General features: G+C 36.6%; 1 protein-coding gene across 1 annotated transcript in view; it reads right to left on the bottom strand.

The window, feature by feature from the left end:
• Nucleotides 1-3,770: 3,770 nt before the first annotated feature.
• rhbdl1 (rhomboid, veinlet-like 1 (Drosophila)) overlaps nucleotides 3,771-27,504 on the bottom strand; it is a 57,365-nt gene continuing 33,631 nt past the window's right edge. The window contains exons 6-8 of the mRNA XM_028812592.2: nucleotides 14,035-14,135; nucleotides 7,442-7,502; nucleotides 3,771-5,057 (exon numbers count right to left, since the gene is read on the bottom strand). Of these exons, the coding sequence (XP_028668425.1) occupies nucleotides 4,786-5,057; nucleotides 7,442-7,502; nucleotides 14,035-14,135 (434 nt within the window). The 3' untranslated portion in view covers nucleotides 3,771-4,785. The remainder of the gene's footprint in view (nucleotides 5,058-7,441; nucleotides 7,503-14,034; nucleotides 14,136-27,504) is intronic.

The following is a 27,504-nucleotide window of genomic DNA, read 5'->3' as shown; positions in this document are numbered from 1 at the left end:
ATTAAAAAGATGTAGTGTTTTCTGAGCAAGACAAGGAAATCAACGGCAGTTCATGTCACACCACCTTGTTAAAAAGAAACAAAAACAAGTGGAGCAGATAAAGATGTATATAGCATTTCAGCAGTTACTTCAGTTTGACTTTGATATACAGTATACATGGTCATTATTTTTTAATGGAGACAGAAATAAACAGTATAAACAGTTATGTTTTATGTAATGGTGAAACTTTTATATCTTTATGCACCAGAATGTATATAATGTATTTAATTTGAAAAAAATGGAAAAGAATCGTAAAATTTTGCTTCAATTCCTAGCAAGTGATGGCTACTGAATAGAAATAGTGGGAGGTGCACAACATTTAATCAGCTCTGCACATAAGCATAAGAAACAGCCAGACCAAAACAGCTTTGAGATGGATACAGACATCCAAAGAAGGCAGAGAAAGGGTTTGTGATCAGGGTGCTCCAGAGCATCAAGAAAAAGAAAAAGAAATACACTTATGAGTAAAAGCTCTTTTCAGATTTAAGACTTCAGCCTAGGGACTAAATGAAAATAAAAGGAGGATATAAAAAATAAAATTGCATCCCATGGTATTTGAGATAATACATCTGTAAAGCTGCTGGCATCCTTTTATGATTAGACATTTTTACTTCAAGTGTCTCATCGATCACTACCACTTGTCAGAGCCTTTCTTACTCATTATTTTAAGAAATTTCTGCAATTGAACCCTGACACTTTCTTCTTAACGTACTGCATAAATAAAATTTAAGGCTCATGAAAAATGTAATGTATATTTTGTCACTATCTTATCCTTGGTATTTTGCTCTATTTACATGTAGATATACTGGTCTCAGTCGTGGTGAAGTGGCCAAGAGGAGTCATATGTGCTGCACTACCACTCTGGTAGGATGGGCTCCTTATCAGAAAGCAGTGTAGAAACACTGGGATGCAGGAGAGTGCCATCATCTTTCCTTTTTGTGATCTACATAATTGAACCACTGAGTGGTGCTAATACTTGGTAACTATAAGCTGCCGATAACATATAGATGTATACACAGAAACACCCATTCAGGGCGTTAGACAAGTAAAGGGTGACTCTAGAGTGAGTCACTGACAGAGTAATAATTAGAGGTTTTAGAAATTAGGAGATACATGGAGAGCTGATGTGTTTACAGTAACCAGTAGGTACATATGACCCCAAGTCTGTTCTGCCAGAGTTAAACAGCAGACACAAAACTATGCAATCAGTAGATGAGAGAAATCAAAGTGAAGAAACAGGTCAAGGCCAAAATCAGAAGTCAAAAATCAAAGTGAAATTTGACATCCAGTGTACAGAATATGAAAATGAATATTCTGTTGTATGGAAATAAACGCTAAAATTGTGATCCAATAAAATCAGAACAGACTCAAATTACGCACATGCAGACAAAGATTTCTTTTAGGGGGGTGATAATCCCAAAATTTTTAGGAGTAGTGATCTATATTCTCATTTACCTGACAGGACACTTGCATACATTAACCTTTGGGAGGATGAAGCAGGTTATCTGAGTGGAGAGAGGGACATTTATGGATGAGTCTTTGAGCTGTGCCTGCAAAGAATATTTCTTTCAAGGATTCATCTGCCAAAAGCAAAAGAAGCAATAAACATACAAAACAAATTTCCTCAAGATTCATGGCATACACATAAATCTTGGACACTGAAACCCTTCAATCTAGGCTTAAATGAGAAGCAGTAATAGAAAAATAGACCAGAAAATGTCTTTAGGTGTCCAGTTAGTGTAATGTCTTGATTTGGCCCTTAATCCAACCAAGGAAAAATATTTTAAAGCTAGTTTTCTGGGCAGGTAAAACAATTTCAACATCAGAATAAATACAAATAAACATTGATATAATAAAAAGAAACCAGAATATCTTGTGTTTTAAATCATATCAGTATTTTATGTGACCTACCTTAAAAGTACAAAACTGAAATAATGAGGTACTCTGATGTGTAATTCTTTCAATGTTTCCTGTGATTAAATCTTCCAACCTTCTTGTAGTATTTGCTATAACTTTTCTTTTGACTTTTGCTGCTCTTTGCTCTTTTGTTGTTTGCTGTTGGTGAAGTTTAAGAAATTCATGGAATGGCTTGGGTGTCTCAAGGAGAAGTCTGGGAAGCAAACCCAGGCAGTTGTGAGAATCACACAAAGTACCCATATCCTTTTGGAAAATGCAGGCAAATAAATGCTTATTACCAAGATAACTAGCATTAAAAATAATTTTCTTGGGTAGCCTAAGATTTTTTTTTACAGTACTGTAAGTTTTCCAAAACCATTTTTCAACAAATGCAACCTAGTACCAGCCTGTAATGCAGCGAGCCAAAGTTAATAATGCAAAAGTCAACCCACAACATCCATGTGATCAAAGCCAGCCTTCATTTTGTGGAGTGCAGCTTACCATTTTTATCTTTGGACACTACATATGTTTTCTGCAGGGCTCTCGGATTTTTGCTAAGGATGACTGCAACCACCCAAACATTATTTCCATTAATTGAATACTGACTCATCATGGCAGATATATTCATTCTTTGATACAACTCAGGGTTGAACAGACTTGTACTGTACATAACAAATCAATTTCATTCCTGGCAAACTATAAACTGTGGTAAATTTACTCAGTAATTTACAAGCAATACTGTATTAATCTACATTTATTGCTGCTATAATTTAATACCTTAACAGTGTGAATTTATTCACTTTGCTTTTTGAAAAATATTAACCATCCAAGGTCACCACTCTTGAGGTTGTGTATCTGGAACTCCTTTCCAGTTACGTAAAAGAGTGAGATAGAGAGCCTAGAGCTATGAAAAATGAGGCATTGGACCATGGAGGATTAGCTGGCCTGATCAGGCTGCCACTCAGAGGTATTACACAGTGTGGAAGGCCACTACCTCAGTCTCAAAAATGGCTCAGAAGCAGTCTGAGGTGTCTGCTAGGAAGTTAGAAATTGACTAAACCTGTTTTTTTATAAATATTTCTAGAATATATATATATATATATATATATATGTATATATATATATATATATATATATATATATATATATATATATATATATATGCATGTATGCATACATACATATATATGCATGTATGCATACATACATATATATATGCATGTATGCATATATACATATATATATGCATGTATGCATATATACATATATATATGCATGTATGCATATATACATATATATGCATGTATGCATATATACATATATATATGCATGTATGCATATATACATATATATATGCATGTATGCATATATACATATATATATGCATGTATGCATATATACATATATATATGCATGTATGCATATATACATATATATATGCATGTATGCATATATACATATATATATATGCATGTATGCATATATACATATATATATGTATGTATGCATATATACATATATATATATATATATATGTATGTATGTATTATATATATATATATATATTTTTTTTTTTTTTAAATAGAACAACTCTTATAGCAATAAAAGCTCTCCCAAGGGGAAAGCTGTTTAATTGGCCATCAGTCAATGCCAACTTTCAAAAAGATAATAAATTAAAAAAGGAGTCTCTTGAAACACTTTCTCTAATGCTGGTATCCTTGTTTATGTAACCAGTATAGTAGATATGTTTGTATTCTATATTTATAAGAAAAAAATGGAAAACTTTTTTTTTTTTTTTGCTTTGTTGTTTTACATGGATAAAAATGTAAATGTCATGTCGTTTTCACACTTGTTCATTCCAGGCTGGAGTCGCTTGGGGGTGGTCAGTGCTGGAGCCTATCCCAGCTAACATAAGATACAAGGTAGAAACAGGGTGAACACACCGCCGCCTCCCCACTACCAAACACACATTAGGGCCAATTTGGCATCAGCAATTTACCTAACCTAACCTTTGGACAGTGGGAGGAAACTCCACGCAAGGAGGACCTGGGATGCAAACCCTGGTCTCCTTACTGTAAGGCGGCAGCGCTGCCACTATGCTTCCCTGGATAATAGTGTACTGCTAAATAATTATTAAATAATCATAAAGCCCAGCATGTTGTTTTACATTATTTCCCAACCCGCCACCAACCCCCGTATATAAATAAGACAGTAGTTAAATGATGTAACAGTTAAACGGGTTTAAAATCTTTTCAAAAATGACAGGCTTGTCCATTTTTGGGCAACTTTTTAAACCACCACATGACACTATTGATAATTATCAGCAGAAGAATGCTGGTGAGAGTTAATTGCCTTATCTAATTGAAATTCTGAATTTGGAAATTACCTTGTTAGACAAACGCCAAGTGATTTTTATTCTACAGCTACAAGTAGCCTTTCCATCTATAAGGCCAAATTAACTCTATGCCAGCCAGATGAGTCAGATTCCTGTAACAAAAATACATTATGTCTGTAAAATACTTTTTTTTTTTCAATACCTATATTTTTCTACTTAAAATGCTTCCCCTATTTCCCATTACTTGTGGACTTGATTTCTTCCCCTGAGATAGTCACAGAGGATCTCAGCTGTTGAAAAAAATGCTGAGAATAAGCCTGTGTCCAGTACATAGCTGAGGGGCATTGCACGTGCTGACTCGGTCCATGTTCATAACCTGTTAATAATACTGAATAATAGTGACTGCATCACCATTCTTTCCCTCCCAACACCTCCCTCTGCCCCTGCCAGGCTGGACTTTGATGATTTGCATCAGTCCTGGAGAATGGATCTCAGTTGTATTTAGAATGTGTCCGTTAAGGAGGGAGTGGGATTTGCACCCCCAGCAGTTCATAGGCAAAGATATTCCAGAAGATAGCAAAGATGAGGAATGTGGCAAAGGAGAAAATAATGACCCACCAGGAACACTGCCGCTGAAGGCTTTCTTCATAGCTGCGTAAGATGAGAAGCCCCATACTGATCCCTACCACAGCTCCAGATAAATGTGCCATGAAACTGGGCTGAGGGCTTGATGAGGGCAGTGGAGGGGAAAAACGAAGCCATACTGCACGACCCACCTCTGAGCTCACTAATATTTGACAAAGGATAAACAGAAGAAAAAAGAAAACAGGAGGATTCAAAACAATGCACAAGAACAAAATTTGACTACACTGTATGCACCGAACAGGGGATGAAATAATGTAACATTCATTCAGGGCTGAAAAAAAGAAAAAGCAATACAGTAAAAATATATACAGAGACAATAAAACACTTCAGTGAGTTTAATTTGTGTTCATCAAGCAGCAGGGTTGAAAATAACTGCTAAATGAAGTATCTTTAATGTATTAATTCATTACTTAATTGCAATTATATTTCTTAACAATTTTGTAATGGAGGCTTTCATACACTACAAATATGCACATCTGATTGTGTTTTTATCATGTACAAAGAAAAAAATAAAATAAAATTGCCATCACATGGGTAGTGCCTTTAAATGATAGAACAAGAACAATAAGGTGTGAAATGGAGTAGGAAGATCCACTTCTGTGGTGAAATCACTTTGTATAAATCAAGCATTAAAAATCTACTTGTTTAAAATGAATCTGGCCATACTATGTTTGTGTACTTTAATTGCAGACTGGGCAAACATCTTCACCAATGCAGCTCTAATAGAAGAATGACAGTGTCCAATGCACGGGATGAAGGATCTTGGACCTGTCTGTAGTTACCTGGAAGGGTTTTGTAAGAATAACTGGGTCTAGGGTGTATCAGGAGGTGGCTGCACTGCCTCTCTTTGTTGACTGTTCTGTGTTTAGAAACAACTGGTTGATATGAGCCACCTACAGAAGGAGACTTCTGTAGGTCACTCTGACAGACCATAACTACTGAAATAATGATGCTAAACCATAAAATCAATTGTATCCTGTCTCAGATGAGATACCTAGTTTGACTGCAAGTGTCCAACTTTATGTACAGCACCGGATAAACAACTGCAGAGTTTTTAAATAGTGCTTGGTCAACCAAACCTAGATTCAGATTCTATGATGATAGCTCAGGATGTGTTTTTATAGCATACTCTTGACTCCATTATTCAGTTGAAGTTAAAAATATCACAACACTGACAAACATTTTAATAGTTCAGGCATGCCTTTTCATGACTTCTATTTATTTGTCCATTAACGGTTACTTGTAACTATATTATTCACCATGTTAGATGTGGTGGAGTGTAAAATAAGTGTTATGTTGCATGTAGGTTGTTAAATACATTGTATAACTTTATTTGTATAATTAGCATTTTACTTGTTGTAATGTTTAAAGGGCAAGGATGTTTAAAGCTACCTCCATAGTTTTAGGAATTCTGGTTTTTATGACTGAATTGCTGGCCACCTGTGACAGAGAGGGCTAGTTTTATTGCTTAATGACTTGCATACACTTTTCTGGTTGTTTGTTTGAAAGATGCTAACAAGAAACAAACTTTCTTGAGGTGGGGGCTATATCTGAACAAATGGCCAAGGAAGGTGTGTGTTTGTCAGGAGCTGCAGAGGGACAGTAAAGAGGGAGGCTTGCAAAGACCTGCTCTAACTGCAGTTTTGTATCCTGATTAAAGCAAACCAGATGATAATCCAAAGAAAGCAGGCTGCCTGAGCCTCTGTAGATGATGATATGACCAGGAAGAATAAAATGCAAATATAAGCTATTGTGCCACCTGAAACCATATATCTAGTATTATCAGGTTGAATGTTTTTGTTTGCAAAGTCACATTCTATTTGCAGGTATGGCATTAGTTATAATACTGTAAAACGTATGACCTATACTACACACTGTAGTTAAAAGTGTAGCTCTTTCTCCTGCCTGCCATTTCATTCTATCTATTTTCCTGAGGCTATAGATAAAGAAGGGAATGAGCGAGAAAGTGCTAAAGTACTTGATCACAGAGTGGTGTGTCAGATTTAAGACATTTTATTGAGTTCGAAACAATAATGAGTATAAAGGGGAATCATGGTCACCATAGAACCCTACAAGACAAAACAGATGGCAATAATTGTCTAGGAATAATTCCACTAACATGAATGTGATCTGTGAAATGAAGCAGAATGAACTGTTTGTAAGAGGAATATGTCATGGTCCAATCTGCAGAAAGTGTGGAATATCATGTCCATCTGCAAGGAGCAGCAGCACTGTGATACACTTGAAACATCTCACCCAGTCTACACTTTGAAAATTCAGGCGGTTCTGGTGTTAAAAGTCAGTTCTTCACTATTGTGCGGCGCACCACCAAAGTTTAATGAGTGGCCATTATAAAAGGGTTTAGATTATTTAATCTGTAATGTCAGATAAAATGGAACTACTGATGAAGGGATTAGAGTTAATTATGAGCATTTGCATAGGAAGCAAGTTGCATTTTTTAATTATTCTTTTGGTTATTTATTAACAAAACTAATGAGTATGCTTTCTAAATAATATGTCACTTACTGCAAACAAGAGCCAAGATCATTCGAAGTAGTTTGTATGGACAGCGCATTCCAGTCCAGTTCTGCAATACAAAAAAAAAAAAAAATCAAGTGCCTTTGCCTTAATTCAACATTGTTTATTTATAAAAAAAGCAGTTATTATTGAGTCCTCTGAGTTTCAGATCTATTTGTTATTTATTATGCTTCATGCTAACCTTTACTTTCCTGACTCTCCTCCAGTGCTATTCATCAGTTGAAGGAGTGGTTGTTTATAAATGTGGTGCCTGAGGGTAATGCTGTACAATAGTTTGAAGTTGAATTCACATACAGAGAAAAGGTCCAAACCCAATGTGAACCCAAAATATAAAACAGGTGATGGTAAAGTTGAAGGATTGCAAAACAGATTATCGCAAATATAGAAGAAAAAGTTACAAACTGACAGAAAGAACAAGACTGAATGATAACTGGATGCTGGAAGTCTAACCGGATGCTGGAAGGCTGTTAATACAGGCAGCCTTAAATGGTACAGAAGCAGGGCTGACAGTTTGAAAGTAGTTGAGCAGAGGCTTGATGTTGTGAGGTAGGTCATCTCTTGGTAGTTGTGATGCTGACCTTGCTGGGGAAGACAATTGTGGGTCACCAAATGGTGTAATCCCTTTATGTTATGTATTCTCCAGAAATAACTACTAGCAGTTGCCAGAGACTAAAAATAGAGAGTGAGAAGCCTTGTATATCTTCCAGGACACTAGAGGGCAGATGATAACCCTAGAAAGTAGTTTGTAGTTTCCTGGTGACAGTAAAGGGAAGGCAACCTATATTGAAAACACCTAACCCCATGAGAGACAGAGAGTAAGGCTATGGAGGGCTTGCAGTAGGCCAGTTACATTCTTTGATATTGGCAGAAGACAGCTGAGCTCTGCTGGCCATTTAATAGAGCCTGCATCTAGAAACTGCAACCAATGATGAGTAACCATGTCAAGGATCTTCAATGCTCTTCAAGGCTCAGGTGTGCAAGGCCCTAAGGGCCTGGCAGAGGTGCTTTAACTTGGTCATTGTGTAACTTTACGAGGTCACCCTAAATGGCCCTGTAAATGATTCAATGTCTTGCCCCAAAAATAATCTTGAGATGGGTGCTTACAGAATATCCCATTTTATTATGAGTTTAAGCATAGAGTCAGGAGGTGAGCTGGAAAAAGGGTCACTCCCAAAGAAGAAGGCAATCCAGGTGTTAACACGGAGAAAAGGAGTGAAACAAAATAGGGAAGTGGAGTAGCCACCAAGAAAACAGCCAATGTAACAACATTTGTAGAATGCCCTAAAAGGGCAGTACATTTTATTTTGTATACTGTTTGCACAATTTTGTTAAAATTAAACATTTGAGGTTTTTTTTCTTGCATTGGAGAAACAAAAACAATGTTCCTTTTTGCTACATTACATATGAGTTATTATGATTTTTGCATATTTTGCTGAAAGTTTAAAAATATTCTGTCTCCATGTTGACAAAATGTATGTCCATACACATATCATATTGCTTTAGGGAGGCTCCATCCATCCATCCATCCATCCATTTTCTAAACCCACTTATCTAGAACAAGGTCACAGGGAAGATGGAGCCTATCCCAGCAAGCATCAGGCACAAGGCAGGAACAAGACCATAACAGCACACACACACACACACACACATATCAGGACCAATTTAGCACTGCCAATCCACCTAATCTTTGTGTCTTTAGACTGTGACAGAAAACCAGCACATCCAGAGGAAATCAACGTGGACATGGGAAGACATGCAGGGGACATCCAGGAATTGAATCCTGGTCTCCTTGTTGCAAGGCAGCACTATTACTGTAACAATATGCCTTCCACTCTAGAAATTTAAAAATTTCAAACTGCGTCTGTGTTGAGGAGTGGGAACACAGCTAACACCCCAACCCTCTCACAAGCTTACTCCTCACTGTGTAATTTCAACACACATCTTTTTAGTAATATCAAAAAGGCAAGTTTACAGGGAAATATTATAGTCATGGGGGACTTTAATTATCCACATATTAACTGGGATAACCTTGCAGATGGAGGAGCACAAGAGCAGGAGTTTTTAGAAGTAATTAGTGACTGTTTTTAAACACAGTATGTTAAACCACCAACACGGGGTCAATTTTGTCTGGATTTAGTATTTTGTAATAATCATGATAGAATTGAGGGTGTGGAAGTGATGGAAACACTAGGGTCAAGTGACCATAATATAATACAATTCTAAGTATAAGAGTGCAGATGCAAAGACTAAAATTGTTAAGTTGAACTTTGGTAGGGCAAATTTTGACCAGATGCGACAAAGTCTAAGTAGGATACACTGGGATAAGCTTTTAAGTGTGGTGACAGTCGAGGAGCAGTGGAACAGGTTTAAAAATGTTTTACATGTAATGTAGGACAGGTACATACCTAAATTTGGAATTAATAGGAAATTTTAAAAAATCGACAGTGGATTAATAAAGATTTAAAAAAGAAGTTGCAAAAAGAAAAAAAATGCTTTATAAGGCAAATAAGACTAATAACTGCAAAGTGAATCGTAGAGCGTATGAGAACATGACAGCAACCATTAAGACGGATATCAGGGAGGCTAAAAGACAGTTGGAGAGGAATATAGCAGATCAGGTGAAAGAAGACCCTAAGATATTCTTTCAGTATTTTAGTAGTAAAAGAACAGTTAAGGAGGAGGTCAAGTGCATCAGGAATAGTAAAAGGGAATTAAAAGATACAGACAATGAAACAGTGGATGCCCTAAACTTACATTTTTCTGAGGTGTTCACAAGTGAGCAAGTGGATAACCTCCCTGAGGTAAACGTGACTACTAAGGAGGTACTTGTAGAGGGAGAAGTGCTGCTCAGATTAAATAAGCTGAAATCAAATAAATCACCAGGACCAGATAATATTTACCCTCGAGTTCTTAAGGAGGCTAGCGAGTACAGATATAAACCCTTAACACATATTTTTTAGGAAGTCACTGCACACTGGAGAGATTCCAAAGGACTGGAAAATGGCAAATATCATCCCATTATATAAAAAGGGTGACACAGCAGATCCAAGCAACTATAGGCCAGTAAGTTTAACATGCATCACAGGAAAATTAATGGAAGGAATTATTAAGGATAAGATTGAGCAACACCTGGCAAGGACAGGAGTTATTCTGAACAGTCAGCATGGGTTCAGAAGAGGAAGGTTGTGTTTTACTAACATGCTGGAATTCTATGAGAAGGCAACAAAAGGATACGAACAAAGTGGAGCAGATGATATTTTTTATCTTGACTTTCAGAAAGCGTTTGATAAGGTGCCACATGAGAGGTTGGGCATCAAAATAAAAGAAGTGGGAGTTCAGGGTGATGATTTTAGATGGGTGCAGAATTGGCTCAGACACAGGAAGCAGAGGGTGATGGTACGAGGAACCTCATCAGAATTGGCGGATGTTAAGAGTGGTTTTCCACAGGGGTCAGTGCAAGCGCCGCTATTTTTAATATATATAAATGATTTAGATAGGAATATAAGTAAACTGGTTAAGTTTGCAGATGATACCAAGATAGGTGGATTAGCAGATAATTTGGAATCCATTATATCATTACAGAAGGACTTGGATAACAACAACAACAACATCATTTATTTATATAGCACATTTTCATACAAACAATGTAGCTCAAAGTGCTTTACATGATGAAGATAGAGAAAAAAGACAAAATAAATAAGAATTAAAATTAGGGAACACTAATTAACATAGAAAATATGGATAGCATAGGATAGCATACAGGCTTGGGTAGATTTGTGGCAGATGAAATTTAATGACAGTAAATGTAAAGAATTACACATAAGAAGTAGAAATGTTAGGTTTGAATACACAATGGGTGGTCGGAAAATCGTGAGTACACCTTATGAGAAGGCTTTAGGAGTCATAGTGGACTCTAAGCTATCGACTTCCCGACAGTGTTCAGAAGCCATTAAGAAGGCTAACAGAATGTTAGGTTATATAGCGACTTGACGTGTGGAGTACAAGTCACAGGAGGTTCTGCTCAACCTTTATAATGCACTGGTGAGGCCTCATCTGGAGTACTGTATGCAGTTTTGGTCTCCTGGCTACAAAAAGGACATAGCAGCACTAGAAAAGGTCCAGCTACGGGGGTTGAATTATGAGGAAAGATAAAAAGAGCTGAGACTATACAGTTTAAGCAAAAGAAGATTAAGAGGGGACCTGATTGAAGTGTTTAAAATTATGAAGGGAATTAGTACAGTGGATTGAGACTGTTATTTTAAAATAAGTTCATCAAGAACACATGCACACAGTGAAAGGGAAAATTTTGCACAAACATTAGACAGTTTTTCTTACACAAAGGACGACAGACACTCGGAGTAAGCTACCAAGTAGTGTGGTAAACTTTCAAAACTTGACTTGATGTTTTTTTGGAAGAAGTAAGTGGATAGGACTGCCAAGTTTTGTTGGGCTGAATGGCCTGTTGTCGTCTATAGTGTTCTAATGTGTGAGTGCTAGAAAGTAAGGGGTACCAGCTGGCTTTTGAACCCTTCATTACAGAACACCTTCTTTGTTGATTAATAAAAATGGGATGGGTAGCTTTCTTGCTCATTTAGCCAGTTTTCTTTATCTCTTTCCACTTTGGGGGAGGGGGGGGGGGGTTATGGGGGTTGGGTTTCCAATGGCATTTTTGTAGTTAATTTTTTAAAAATATTTTAGTGTTATGTTAGATTGTGTGAATTAATGTTGATGTGTACCAGTGCCAAACACTCATAAGATTATTCTAACATACACTGATATGAGATGCTAATTAGAATGTTTATATCACAACTGTCAGTCATTTGCTAAAATTATAGTCTTGGCAAACATTCTTATCTATTGCTTGCTATCCTCCATTCTGTTTCACTTTTCTGTATCATGCTGTGGCACTTTTAGGATGTCACCCCTACCCTGTATACAGTCTGATTTCATGCACTGACCAAAAGTAATCTTTTGATGGAGAGAATAGGGGTTCCTCAAGGCACATTATTCCACTGTGAGAGTGAGCACTGCTATATCACCAGGCTACTACTCCTGATCATAGGAAGGAATGCCAGAGATTTTAGTGACCTTTACATTCAATGCACTGTGCTTATGATATTATAGAATGCAAATAAAAGACAGAGCAGCCAGATGGCCTAAGTCATCAGAACTGTGATGGCCTTTAAATGGCTGACTACGTACCCTCCGAGGTTTATTTTCTCTATAGTTTGTAAAAATATGAGACATCAGACAGACAAGCTTTTCTTTTATTTGTGAGGTCCACAGCCCCTGTGCTGCCTGACGAGGCCGGTGCTGTACAAAGGGTTAATAGCTGTGGTGTGTACTGCCAAGGTCTCTGACCTTTTTGTTCTTTTTTACATTTTGTTATGGTATGTAAAACACAAGAAGATAAGCTTCTCCTTTGTGAGGTCCACAGAACCAGTGTTGTACTGGTGCTTTGTGAAGCGGTAATAGCTATTGTGCCTTCAGCCTCCTTGTCGCTATACTGCCAGGTGAATGCTCATTGTTTCTCAAATCTCACACATAAACAGCCTGCTCCTCAGACTAAAGAGAAAAAAATAATCTGCTTGATATTGACGTAGCCATTTAAAAACTATCTGGTCTCAGTTGTTGGGTATGTATGTTAGTAGTTCGGTTTCACAGGACTGCATCGCTGACTGCCTCTCACTGGCTAGGATTATGAAAATTAGGACTAACTATAAATCAATGGAAAAGTCATCTAATCTGACATGGCCTGAAGAATGCTGTTATCTGGAGTTTTTATTTGTGCTCTTCTCTGTTATCTACTGGCAATATATAAATTATTATGTTATAACATGATTATCTTCATGATTTTGAATATTAATTAATCACTGAGATTAATTTTGTTAAACTGCATATATAACTTAACATGCGTGTTTATATAAATGTGGCTTTTTTATTAATTTACTGTTATTGTTTTATTGTTTTAATATGTGAAAATGCTCTGTGCCTTTGTCAAGTAATATGTTTTGTACAAAAACAAAGTGAATGTATGGTAATGTGTCCTGTGATAGACTTGTGCCGTATCATGAAATGGTTCCTGCCAAGAGCCTGGACTTGTTCTCTATGTGAGCCCTGAAACTGAAGGTAAAGGTTCTATTGAATGGAAAATGAACATTTTGAAAAATATTAGTCTATTTCACATAAAGTCTAACATCTGTATAATGGAACATATCTTGTCTAGAGGTGATTCGCTCCTTTGCACACAAACTGTGAATCTGCATAATGCACTACCAAGGGGTAAGGTCCCTTTAACAATCTCATTTCTAATTATGAGTAAAATAACTACTGTCAGATACTTCTGAGTCCAGTGGGTCTTTGCAACTTTTAAAGGGTTTGGGGTATTTGGAATTCGATAATCTGAGAGCCCTTGGACAGACTTATCTCTGGTTTATAATGTGTATAGTTCATTGTGTCCCCAGCAGGCTTTGTAACTTTAGAGATGGATTCATCACAAAATATATTTACACAACTGTAAATAGCTGACATTTCCAGTGGCCAGTTTCAGGTCAGTGCAGAATAATAACAAAGCGTGTTACCATGACAACATTAGCAAGATGTGCTGAGCAGAGAGCGTAGACTCCGCCGGATCCACCCACCAATGGAGCCCTCATATCAGTGATGGAGACTGTCAGGGAGCCTGTACACAGACATAAGAAAAGCAAATATTACCTCCAGAATATTAGTATATCTTTAACATTATACCATACTTGTACTGGATTGGTATTAATCTTTTTGACACTTTCTGTGTAAAATCTATGAGGTATATTTTCAGGGTCCAGCCTGGTGACTCCCAGTGGCACCTTTTTTGTTATCTGTTTATTACTATTGTACTGTCAATTTTTAATTTGATATGGCATTAATATTGGCATTGGGTGCCATAATAAAATACACATTGGCTAATAATTCATAGATCACAATCTCAGACAATTAACCAATAACACATGAAAACAACATTTTATTGTGTATAGTGTTTTAATGAAGTTTGAAACACTACCCGTATTAATCTGTGTTTTGAGATTCTGGAAATCATTTTTGTACCTTTTGCATACATATAATTTGTATTGCACCTTTTGAATTATTAGGGGCGGCATGGTGGCAGCGCAGGAGACACAAGTTCATGTCCTGGGTCCTCGGAGTTTGCATATTCTCCCGGTGTTTCTCCCAGATTCCCCACCATGACCCTGCTCAGGATTAAGTTGGTTAGAAAATAGCATGCCATATTCTGGTGATACTATTTTGTGTTCCTTTTTTATTGTATGATTGCCACCATTTTGGGGAATTCTTTGCATGTCCACAGCCATACTTCTGGTGTCGCGGCACATAATTCATGCAACATATTTAATCATTTTGTTTCACCTATGAAAGATGGTGGCACATGGCTTTTTTGGTATTCCCTCTTGTGTTATTTACATTTATATTTCTTTGTTTAGCAGATGCCTTCGTCCAAAGTGATTTGTTAGGGGAAGTTAAGACGTTTCCTAAGAAGACTTCAGTGCTAAGGCCTCTCGCTTGTTATTTTGACTTTGATTCATGTTTTTCTGTATTTGGTTTTGATGATTCTTATTTTCATCTCCTCACACGTTTTCTGACCCTTTTGCCTGTTCTGGACTAAGACTCTTCCGTATGCTCCTTTTCACTTCTGTTTGCTGGCTATATCTTGAAACTTTTAACTCCATCCCAAGGTTTTGTAATAATAAAAATATTTGGCACAATCTCTTAAATTCATCTTTTATAACTGAACATCTATGTGTCTTGTTTAGGGTCATAAAATCTCTAAGAGGTGAATGGGTAGCTGGAGTTTAAAGTCCAATGCCTCAGCCTTTTGAATGCACTATCTGGGTCCTATCTGGGTTTTTCAAAGTACTACAAGAAAGAATTTGTATATTTTTTTTATTCTTGAGCATCTCAAAATACAATCATGGTACAATTAAAAAGTGCAGGTTGAAGAAACTATTGAACGCTGTCAACACAGTATCACAATAAAAATTCAAAACAACAAATGCAACACTTTGCAGTGGCTGCTCCTGTTTGTGACATACAACACATCTTAAACAATTCCATTGTTATGTAGATGGAAAAACAGTGTTGCAAGAAATAAAGACTGGTAAGACATCCTATTTCAGTACTTATACACTCATTGTGCACTGCACCTTAATTAATAAGACAAGGAGTTTTATCAGTATAAGGCAGTAATTATTAAATAATGGGATGCTATGTCAACCTGCTGCAATTGTGGCTAGAAAGGGCCACTTGGCATGTTTTAGGAGTCTGTGTTTTGCAGTGCTAATTTTATACACCTTCACTTCAGCACATATGGTGCATGTTCCTGAAGATATTTTGTTAAATGTGTTAGGCATTTTATGCAAGGCTGGCATCACTAATGATTCCAAAGAATAATTTTTTCTAACCTTTTTGATATTTTAGTATTGTGCTAGTTATGAAGTTCACTCTCTACAGCTGTGACCAAGCTCTAATTACTTTATACTAGATAATATCATGGTATATGTGAAGACCATTACTAACTGATTTGCTGTAATGTGGGTGGCACAGTGGTGAAGTGGTTAGCTGCCTTAGACCTCAGTTGTAGATTTTTCAAAACACTCATCAATAGCGTATGTAGCACACCCATTGCTAAATATGGCTGATAGTAGGGTTTCCACTTGCCATTGGGGCATTACCAAAATTTTCAGTGCCAACATCTAACTCTGGCATGTTTTGCACCCCCGTTTGCTTCCTTTTGTTAATAAACCTTAAAATGTAGTTTGTTGAGACATCATTCATATTTCCCTCCAACAAAACATAGCCGAAAGGTAGTGATGGCTGATTCATGAACAATTCGTTCTGTTTGAACAATTGTTTTAAGTGAATCATACGAATCATACAAATCGATTTAGTTGAGCTCAACACAAGTGTTAAAGTAACTTCAGTAAGTTAATAGTTGATACCCTTCTGTTAACATTACAAGTTTTGAGTAGCTATGATTGTAAGTCAATCTTATCTTCTAAAGCTTGTTATGCAGCCTGTCACATGTGTGTTTGGGAGACAATATAAAGGCTTATCTGAAAAGAAAACAAACTACAATGAATAAATGCACCAAAATAGGGCCAAGCACCCTAGTCACCTCTTTAGTCTTGATTCAAAATCAGCACTGATCTACAGAACAAGACTTCTTCAGTAAAGCTTTATTTCATGGTAACGGTACCAATATGCTAATTTATATTGTCCCTGTATATTCTTTTGTCTTAGGTAAAATACAATCAGCAATATTTGATGTGTTACCACTCTGCAGAAACCCACCACAGTACAAAACCTCTGATTTTATTGCAATAGTACCATCATGCCAGATTTCATTGTCTCTTCTTACTGTGCTGCTAAGTTGAATTCCAATGCTCATTATGTTCACCACAGGCCCCTCATTCTCTGTGGGAATAAATCTTTGTTAAGAGAGACCACGGAAAGAAGCATTCAATCATCCTTGTGCTTAGAGACAGAAATTAATGAATGAATGAATATTCTGTAGCTATCATCAGCTGGTACAATGATTCATCTCTTTGGTAATATGCATAAACTGGACTTTTAAAAAGGCAGATGCACATGACATCTAAAATAAGCTGTCAAAAACTACATTTATGCACAACAACAGCTGGAACAAAAGCCAAAAAACTCATGGCAAAGGTAATTTACACAGACACTTAAATTCAAAGCTTCTATTGCCTGTGTAATAGATTTTTGCTAAATTATACCTTGAACTGTTCTGCTCTGCAAGGATACAAAAGCTCACCTATAAGCTGCCCAGCATGTCGATCTTTTTGTACTAACGGAATATTTCAGGTCAGGGTAGAGCTGCTAATTAATCGCCATTAACGTGCAATTAACATGTTAAAAATTTTAACATGTTGCATTTCTTAACGCCACCCCTAAATACACCTTGTTCAATAGGGCCAATTTGACCGCACCTCACACTTAATGAAGCAGTGGCAAATAAATCCAAGTCTATTAGTAGCAGTAGTGGGTCACCAGCACTTCATCATTTCCTGTGTTGCCACCTGTCCTTTATAATATGGGATATTCCTGTATTGGAACATAAAATACTGCATATGGTATCGAATCAGTAAGGGACACAATTTGACCTGCATCTTAATACAATCATTTCATATACTAGCTCTTCAAAGTGCAGAGAATAACATAAGAACAAATAAAATCAAATCCATTATACAAGTGGAGTGAATGAGTTTCCTTATATCTCACTCATACTTACCCCACAGCAAACATGGTACATTGTTGTTCTTTAATTAATTGTATGTTGCCTACTGTAGCCTACTGCAAATTGATCACTCTAATATTTCCATCCATCTGGGCAGCATGTTAAGATAGTAATGTAGTTATAATTAATAAGTAATACATTCAATTTAAACATTTAAATAAATAATCCTATTAGATACATATTTAGAAGTTTTTTTCAGACTATTCTTTGCTATTTAAAAGTCTGATCTATACACATTTTCAATCTAAATAATGACTTCTCCTCTCCCAGTAACAGCTGCAGAGCTGATGAATGTGGATCACACAGTTAAAAACAACCTGAGCTATTAACATCGCTGATTGTGTACAAAAGCTGATCCCTGTTTCTGTTTTTAAATATGTAATATTTGTGTGATTGCTAGAGCTTTTGGTATGTTGTCTTTCAACATAATAGTCCAAACCAAACATACTGGTTTTCCCAAATATTAAAACAACCTCAGGTAATGATCTTTGGAGGTCATTGGCCATTGTTCTTGTTACACAAAACAGTTCAATAAACTAACTGGAATAATTTAATATGCACAGGCACAACTTTTCTATTAGAAACTAATAACTAAGTTATTTCTGCTTTATAGAAAAATATTACATTTACTTATTCGGCTGGTGTTATGATCCTAACTGACTTACAACATTTGATATACAATTGGTTACACTTCTTTTCTTTTTCCAGTTGGAACAGAGGAGAGTAAAGTGACTTGTGCAGGGTCACACAGAGTCAGTGGCTGGATCTGAACCCACAACCTCGGGGTTTGAAGTCCAAAGCCTTAACCACTGCACCACATTACCTGCCATATTAATATGCTTGAAGGAAGTTGTGATTAATATGCAGTTAATTTCAATTAAAATTTTTAATTGTGTCATTAATTGCAATTACATTTTTCAATCAAAAAGCAGCCCTTGTCAAAAGGCTTCTACTTCTGTTAAATGTGGAGGGGTGGAATTAATCGCAGCATACCCAAGAAGACCACATATAGTCTTGCTAACAGTGACATAACATAACAAAATATCGCCGCATGGATTATATCTCTCAGCTGAGAACATGTGCTTCTTTACATTTTTTATACTGGCACGTAAAATCAGAATTTGACAGCGTTTCATTTTAGGTGACCTTTAATTTTCATGTTATTTATAAAGCCATGCTGATTTTCCCCAGAGTCAACTGCCATAAATCGTGCAATCACATAGTGAACACGAATGAAACACCTAATTAATTCCATTAGGGCAGTAATTATGTCTCCTTGGAGGAGAGACCCTGTGACACACATGCGCCAACAAAAGGAGGGATGAGTCAGTTCAACTAGAGCTGTCTATGTGGATTATTTGGTAACCGTACCAACAGGGTGCAACAGAACAGGAAGAGATGTGCATTTCCTTGCTTTTAAAAGGTTAATTATGGAACACACTTATTTTAGATTTTCCAACAATAAGGGAAAAATCAGTTTAGCAGGATCTGTCTGTATGGATCAATTGGTAACTATAACAACAGGGTGCAAGAGAACAGAAAAAGATGTTCCTGTCCTTCCTTTTTAAAGGTTAATTATGGAAAAAACATATCTGATTTTCTAAAAAATAGCATTCTGAATTCATAACAGAAAAACTCTTTATAAATGTTTATTACCTTTAATTGACATACTGCATATTGTCATTGCCTCAGAATATTTTGGCACTGCCTAAGACTGAAACAAAAATGACAGCTCACCCTCCCAAAAAATGGCCAGAGCTACAATGTAAAGGTATGTTCCCCACAATGAGACTCATTGACTTCCTGTAATTAAAAGAAACCCACCTACCCAGGCCAGAAAAGTGATTACTATTCTACTGGCTGTTCCCTCCTTTACCATCAGACACTCACATCCTATGGGTGTTTACTTAATGATACTGCAGCACCATTAGTTGTTAGGCCTGTAAGACATCTTGATAAAAGCATATTGCTCTGTTAAGCCATTATTCTATGAGATACAAAAACATTTTGAAAATACTTTTTTGTTTTGCCCCGCCCCCCCCCCCCCCCACTAATATGTCATTATATCTCAGACAAAGTACATAGTGGCCCTGTACCTGCACCCTTTTCAATAAACCCAAAAATGATTTTTTTCTAAACATTTTATACAAACAGAAGGAAATTCAAAAGACAAATATTATATAACAATAATGTTGATTTCTTTAGATTTCTTTACACTAAACACAATGTACCATCATTTTTAGTTATTTCATAATTTCTGTGTTGGAGAAGGAAATATTAATCTTCCAAGTTGGCCTGTGACATCTTTTCTACAACACTCTAAGGATCCTTAAAGCATGAAGTGAAAAAATATTAGAGTCTAGTTCTAAAAGTCCATAAAGTCCTACTGTCATACTATTTCGTAGCTTATTCCTCTTGTCTATGGTTAACTGTGTAAAGAAAAACTTTGTAATGTTTGTGCGAAAGTAACCCTTAACAAGTTTCCAACTGTGTCCTCGTGTTCTTGATGAACTCATTTTAAAATGACAGTCCCAATTCACTGTACTAATTCCCTTCATAATTTTAAACACTTCATTCATGTCTCCTCTTCATCCTCAGTTGCTTGAACTGAAAAGGCTCAGCTCTTTTAATCTTTCCTCATAATTCTTCCCCTGTAGCCCTGGAATCAGCCTAGTTGTCCTTCTCTGGACTTTTTGTAGCATTGCTGTATCCTTTTTGTAATTTGGAGACAAAACTGCACACAGTACTCCAGATTAGGCCTCACCAGTGAGTTAAAAACCTTGAGCATACTCTCCTTGTACTCTACACAAATGAGCACTATATAACCTGACATTCTGTTAGTCTTCTTAATGGCTTCTGGACACTGACTGGCAGTTTCTCTATGACTCCGAAATCCTTCTCATAAGGTGTATAGTGATCCCTCGCTATATCGCGCTTCGCCTTTCGCGGCTTCACTCTATTGCGGATTTTATATGTAAGCATATTTAAATATATATCGCGGATTTTTTGCTGGTTCGCGGATTTCTGGTACATGCTTCCTCAGTTGGTTTGCCCAGTTGATTTCATACAAGGGACGCTATTGGCAGATGGCTGAGAAGCTACCCAGCTTACTTTTCTCTCTCTCTCTCTCTCTCTCTCTTGCGCTGACTTTTTCTGATCCTGACGTAGGGGGATTGAGCAGGGGGGCTGTTCGCACACCTAGACGATACAGATGCTTGTCTTAAAATGCTGAAAGATTATCTTCACGTTGGCTACCTTCTGTGCAGCTGCTTCGTGAAGCGACATGCAGCACGGTGCTTCGCATACTTAAAAGCACGTATTGATTTTTTTATCTCTCTCTCTCTCTCTCTGCTCCTGACGGAGGGGGTGTGAGCTGCCGCCTTCAACAGCTTTGTGCCACGGTGCTTTGCATACTTAAAAGCAAACAGCCCTATTGATTTGTTTGCTCCTTTGAAGAGGAAGATATGTTTGCATTCTTTTAATTGTGAGACTGAACTGTCATCTCTGTCTTGTCATGGAGCACAGTTTAAACTTTTGAAAAAGAGACAAATGTTTGTTTGCAGTGTTTGAATAACATTCCTGTCTCTCTACAACCTCCTGTGTTTCTGCGCAAATCTGTGACCCAAGCATGGCAATATAAAAAAAACCATATAAACATATGGTTTCTACTTCGCGGATTTTCTTATTTCGTGGGTGGCTCTGGAACGCAACCCCCGCAATGGAGGAGGGATTACTGTACTTTTGATTTTCAGACCTCCCATTGTGTATTCAAACCTAATATTTTTACTTGCTAAATATAATACTTTACATTTACTAGGGGGCTTCGCCCACTGCACGCTATGCTTGCCCACACCCTCGCGCTACACGCCAATCACTTCGTGTCTTTGCCACTCGCATTATGAAGAGGGAGGCTGAACGCTCCTTCGACACCCCCTCTTAAACGGTGATAAAATGGGAAACACATACAGTTTTTTTTTTTTTACCTCTTCTTTGCTCGATCAGCAGCTGGCTTGTTGCTGCTGCTGTACTGCGTGAACTGCATCTCGCACGGTGCACTTCTGTCATATCACCTATGTCCATATATTTGATCTCTTTTCGCTTTTAAATTTTCATCAATATCACATTGAAATTTGATTCCATGTTTGGAATTACATCGTGACAACGCAACATATAACCGCCCATCAGTGAATACCATTTCTTTCTCTCTACAAAATGTGTCTGACATAACCATGCAGGACTTTTCCAAATCCCTTTGCATAAGCTCTTGTCTGGCGGGGCTCCGACCCTGGGCATAGTTATATCGCTTGGTACGAAGACTCGTCTCGCAGGACGTGAAAGTGTCTCTGAGACAATCACGTCTCTTCTTCTTCTAAGATTTTTTTCATAATAGAGAGACTTATATTAAATTTCATCTGCCACAAATATGCCCAAGCATGTATGCTATTCAAGTCATTCTGTAATGATTCAATGGATCTTAGGCTATCTGCCAGTCCACTTTGCTTGGTATCATCTGCAAAATTAACCAGTTTGTTACTTATATTTCTATCTAAATCATTATATATATATATATATATATATATATATATATATATATATATATATATATATATATATATATATCACATATCACTGTGGAACACCATTCTTAACATCAGCCAATTCTGATAGGCTACCTTGCATCATAAGCCTCTGCTTCTTATGTCTGGGCCAATTTTGCATCCATCTACAAGCAAAACCCTGAAATTTCACTTCTTTTAATTTGATGTCCTGTCTAGATAAATAATATCATATGCTCCACTTTGATTAAATCCTTTTGTTGCTTCCTCATAGAATTCCAGCACATTGGTAAAACATGACCCCCCCTTCTTCTGAATCAACGCTGAGTGTTCAGTAAAACTCCTGTTCTTGCCATGTGTTGCTTAGTCTTATCCTTAATAATTCCTTCCATTAACTTACCCATAATGCACATTAAGCTTACTGTCTTATAGTTGCTTGAATCTGCCCTGTCACCCTTTTTATATGATGAGATAATATTTGCCATTTTCCAGTCCTTCAGAACTTAACCAGTGCACAATGACTACCTAAAAATATCCATCAAGGGTGTATACAGTATAAGTACACGCTAACCTCCTTAAGAGCTCTAGGGTAAATATTATCTGGTGCTGGTGATTTGCTTGATTTCAGCCTATTTAATCTAAGCAGCACTTCCTCCTCTGTAATTTCCAAATAACTCAGTACCTACTTAGTAGTCCCTGTTACCGCTGAATTTTTTTTTTAAATTTCCTACTAATTCAAAATTTAGGTATGTAGCTGTCCTGCATTTTATGTAAACCATTTTTAAACCTGTTCCACTGCTCCTCAACTGTCTCTGCAAATAAAAGCTTATCCCAGTCTAACTTCCTTTGACTTTGCAGGATCTGCTCAAAATTTGCCTTACCAAAGTTAAAATTAACTGTTTTAGTCTTAGTGTCTACATTCCTCTAAAACACTGAGAACTGTATTATATTATGGTCACATGACCCTAGTGATTCAATCAACTCTACACCCTCATTATCCTGATTATTGCAAAATACTAAATCCTGAAAGGCTTGCTGTGGTAAAAAACAGTCACTGATTACTACTAAAACTCATTACTTTTGCGCCATCCGCTATTTGCAAGGTTATCCCAGTTAACATCTGGGTAGTTGAAGTCCCCCAGAATTGTAATAGCTCCCTGTAAACTTGCCTTTTAAATGTTACCAAACAGATGTTCGTTTAAATTATTGTCTGCATTGGGCAGTATATAACACATTTCTAAAATGAGGCCTCTTTCCCTAATGTTTTCCAGATGAAGGCCTCATGTCTTCACTAAGATTGTGCTCATCGTCCAACTGAAGAGGACTTGTGTTTAAATTCTATTTGACATAAACAGCAACCCCACCTCCTTTTCTGTTCTGTCCATCCTTCCTAAAATGTGTATCTCTCTATTTTATACTCATCCCCATATTTGTTATATAAGCAGGTTTCTGTTATTGCTATAATATCATGATTATGCTCATACATACAACTCCAACTCACTTGTTTTATTTTTGATGCTTCAAGCATTAAGGTAAGCCATTTTTAATGTGGTACTCATTTTACTTTGGTATTTAAACATTTGGTTGGAATTTACATTACTATGCATTTTTATTTTCACTTGTTTGCTCCTTCTTGTACAGTTCTAAACTCCCTGCCCTCCATACTCTAAACAAACCTTGACTAACATGCCTCCCCAGCACATTGGTGCCCCTCTGGGTCAAATGTAACCTGTCTCAGCAAAATAGGTCTCATGTGTTCCCAAATGAATCCCAATGTCCTATAAATCTATACCCTTCTACCCTACACCAAGATTTGAGCCACACATTAAGTCTTCTAATTTCCTCAATCATACATTGACTGGCATGTGGCACAGGCAGAAAGAACTTCACAGAAGACTACCTTGTCAGTTCTGCTCCTCAGCCTGGCACCTAACTCTTTAAATTTGGATCGCAGATCTGACAGACTACCCTTATGTATGTCATTTGTTCCAACATGGATAATGACCACTGGATCCACCCCTGCTGTGACCAAGAGTCTATCAACCCTTCCAGGAAGGTCTCCCACCTGTGTGCCCAGAAGGCAACACATTGTGCAAGACTCTCTGTCAATAGAGCAAACCTGCGCTTCAATGCCCCTAATGACTGAATCCCCAACATTCGCTAACTCTCTCTTTCTGTAAACTGGCTTTGAGGTGGCTTGTTGGGGCTCTTCGTGCTTGCCTATCACCTCAGAGTCAACATTCACTTCTGCAAGAACCTGAAAACAGTTTTGACACTTCCATTTCTGGGGTTGATAAAAAAATACTCAATTCAGCCTGCTGCAGGTTTTAAGAATTGACACTGTAGACTCCTGCATTACAGTATTATAGATCTACATACATTAATCTGTAATACAGTTTACAATACAATACAGTTTATTTGTGTATAGCCCAAAATCACATAGGAAGTGTCGCAATGGGCTTTAACAGGCCCTGCCTCTTGACAGCCCCCCAGCCTTGACTCTCTAAGAAGACAAGGAAAAACTCCCCAAAAAAAATCTAGTAGGGAAAAAATGGAAGAAATCTTGGGAAAGGCAGTTCAAAGAGAGATCCCTTTCCAGGTAGGTTGGGCGTGCAGTGGGTGTCAAAAGAAGGGGGTCAATACAATACAATACAATACACAGAACAGATCCTCAATAAAAAAAATAAAAAAATTTTTAGAAGTACGGAGCAGAATTTAACAGTAGATGATATCACATAATAAGACTTAGATAATGAACTGCCTAAATGTTATTTTTTTCATGATGTACTAGATTACAACATTTTATCATAAAGTTGTATTAAGTATCGAATAGCATCTTTTAATTAATGAAGAAAACTGCTCTCCTTTAACAAAACCTTTTTGTTATTCACTTCTGACTTCTGGATATTTAATACCAAAGTCAGTATCTCTGATACATGGTTTAAAGAAAACTAAGTTATGTCTCAACTACAGTATATTTCGAGTAGTGATAATGGCCACTGACTGATATGAGACTCACAGACGGCTAATACCCAATGTCAGATCTTATACCTAAAGTGGTAAATATACAAAAATTATGTGAAACAGCATTTGTTTGAAGGAGTTACATGATGGATAATGTGAGATACAAATACCAGCATTAATGGATTGTGTCATTCTTCATTTCAAACAGATATTGTGAACCTTCCTGCAGACCACTTTACTAATCAATGTTTTTTTAATTGTTTCAAAACATAATTGATACGAAGATTAGCTAGCACCTTAACATTACATAAAGATGTGAATGCATCAAGACCCACTGTGTCGAATCATCTAAGACAAAAAAAAATAAATAAATAAAAAAACAGCTGTGTGGCTGGGCAGTCTTCTGGTCTCTAACTCCCTACAGAGTTTGTTTCTAAATCAGCTTAACTGGAATTTTTTTTTATTTTTCCTGTCCACCATGGCAAACTGACCTTATCATTGGCCCATCATTTAGAGACTTAAATGAATATTAAAAGAATAATTCTATATTTAAGGACTCTATTTCTCATAATTATCAATCTACCTTATGTAAGAGTCCATTGTTTATTTTTGTATACTATGTATGCATTATTATTCTAATCTAATTTTATTTTAGTTTTTTATTGCATGTAACTACTTCTTTAACATTTTATAATGAGCTACAGTGTTTGTATGACAATGTGCTTTATAAATAAATGCTGTTGTTGATGTTGTTGAATGACATAATGCAGTAGTGGCTGTAATGCCAAATTGCAATGCCCACAGTGTCCCAGGCACATTTCTCTTAAACTTATTTTTAATATGCTGGAATCTCGTCATTCATTGAATGATTAGGCCCAAAAAAGCTGGCCATGGGCTTTGCTTGACATGCAGACAGACAGTTGAATAATATTAATATAGTGCTTTTTGAGTCTGTATTGACAAAAATACTAACAGTGCCACGAAAAAGTTATGCCCCTTTCTCAATTTCCCCTGTCATTGCCCATTTTTGACAAAGAATGGTTTAGGGTCCTCAACTAAAATGTAAAATTTGATAAAGGACAGCTGAGTAAAAAAGAATGCTTTTTTACCATTTATTCAAAGAAAAACACATGTCTATGTAAGCAGACAATGCAATTATAATTTATCAATAATGAATTATGCTATATTTATCAAGCCTTTTGGTAATTTTTAAGGAATATAATTGCTTATAATTATTATTTAGCTTATAATTTTGCTTATAATTACAATTAATTATATGGCAAATCAAACGATCTTTTTAATTATCTGACATTGAAATACATTTAATTAAAAAATAGCAAATACTGTGAATAAATAGCAAATATGGATTATTAAATGACTCATCAAGAACTCTTTTTGCACTGCATTTGCAGTAAAATGACAGTAATGAAGAAATCTCATTATGGCATGATTTTCAACAGTGTTGCAATCCTGCAGCGGAATGTTCATGTTCATTTGACCTCGGGTTCAACTAGACTAATGGCAGAATGCTGCACTTTGCGTGTCCGAACTACACCATAAACCATACGTGTTGTATTACGTCAGCTTCTATCCATTGTGGTTACCACATCATTTTAAAATTGCCTTTATATTTTTATTTAAAAAGTACTGCACTGTATTATATTCTAGTTTGCGAATGATATACAATTCAGATCACTGTCATGTCTATCTCCTTGTGGGAGTCACTATTTTACAAAGGAACACACCCAAGAAGCAGTCTCCAGGTATTTCTAGTGCATTCCCTAGTACAGAATATGTAAGCATGCTGAGAGAAACAGTATAATCTCTCCATGTTGTCCTATACGTGCCCTAGGACTTCTGTCAATAGGTAGGTAGTAGTGTACGTCTTGTGGAACACACCCAATGGGTATCCTGATCTGTGAAACACTGGCTCTATTCTGAAGTTTTCCCATATTATTGATCTCTCACACTATTACTGAAAGTTAGCCTGTGCAACCCTGTACTGGAATTTTATTTTGTCTGTTTCTTTATTTTGGCTTCTACCCTAGTTACAAATTTTTGTAATTCATTTCTTTTACATTTCACTTCAGCAAAAAAGTCATTATACAGCAAGTGCACTTTCATGCCAAAATCAACCCACATTTCTAATGGACTTGCTGAGTAAGGAGCAACACTAAATATTTAATAGCTGTAGTAGCATTTGGTCTAGCATATGGTAAGAA

This window comes from Erpetoichthys calabaricus, chromosome 11 (assembly GCF_900747795.2).
Source record: "Erpetoichthys calabaricus chromosome 11, fErpCal1.3, whole genome shotgun sequence".
NCBI lineage: Eukaryota > Metazoa > Chordata > Cladistia > Polypteriformes > Polypteridae > Erpetoichthys > Erpetoichthys calabaricus.
Note: the sequence above shows the minus strand (reverse complement) of the source record. Positions and strands in the feature narration are given on the sequence as shown.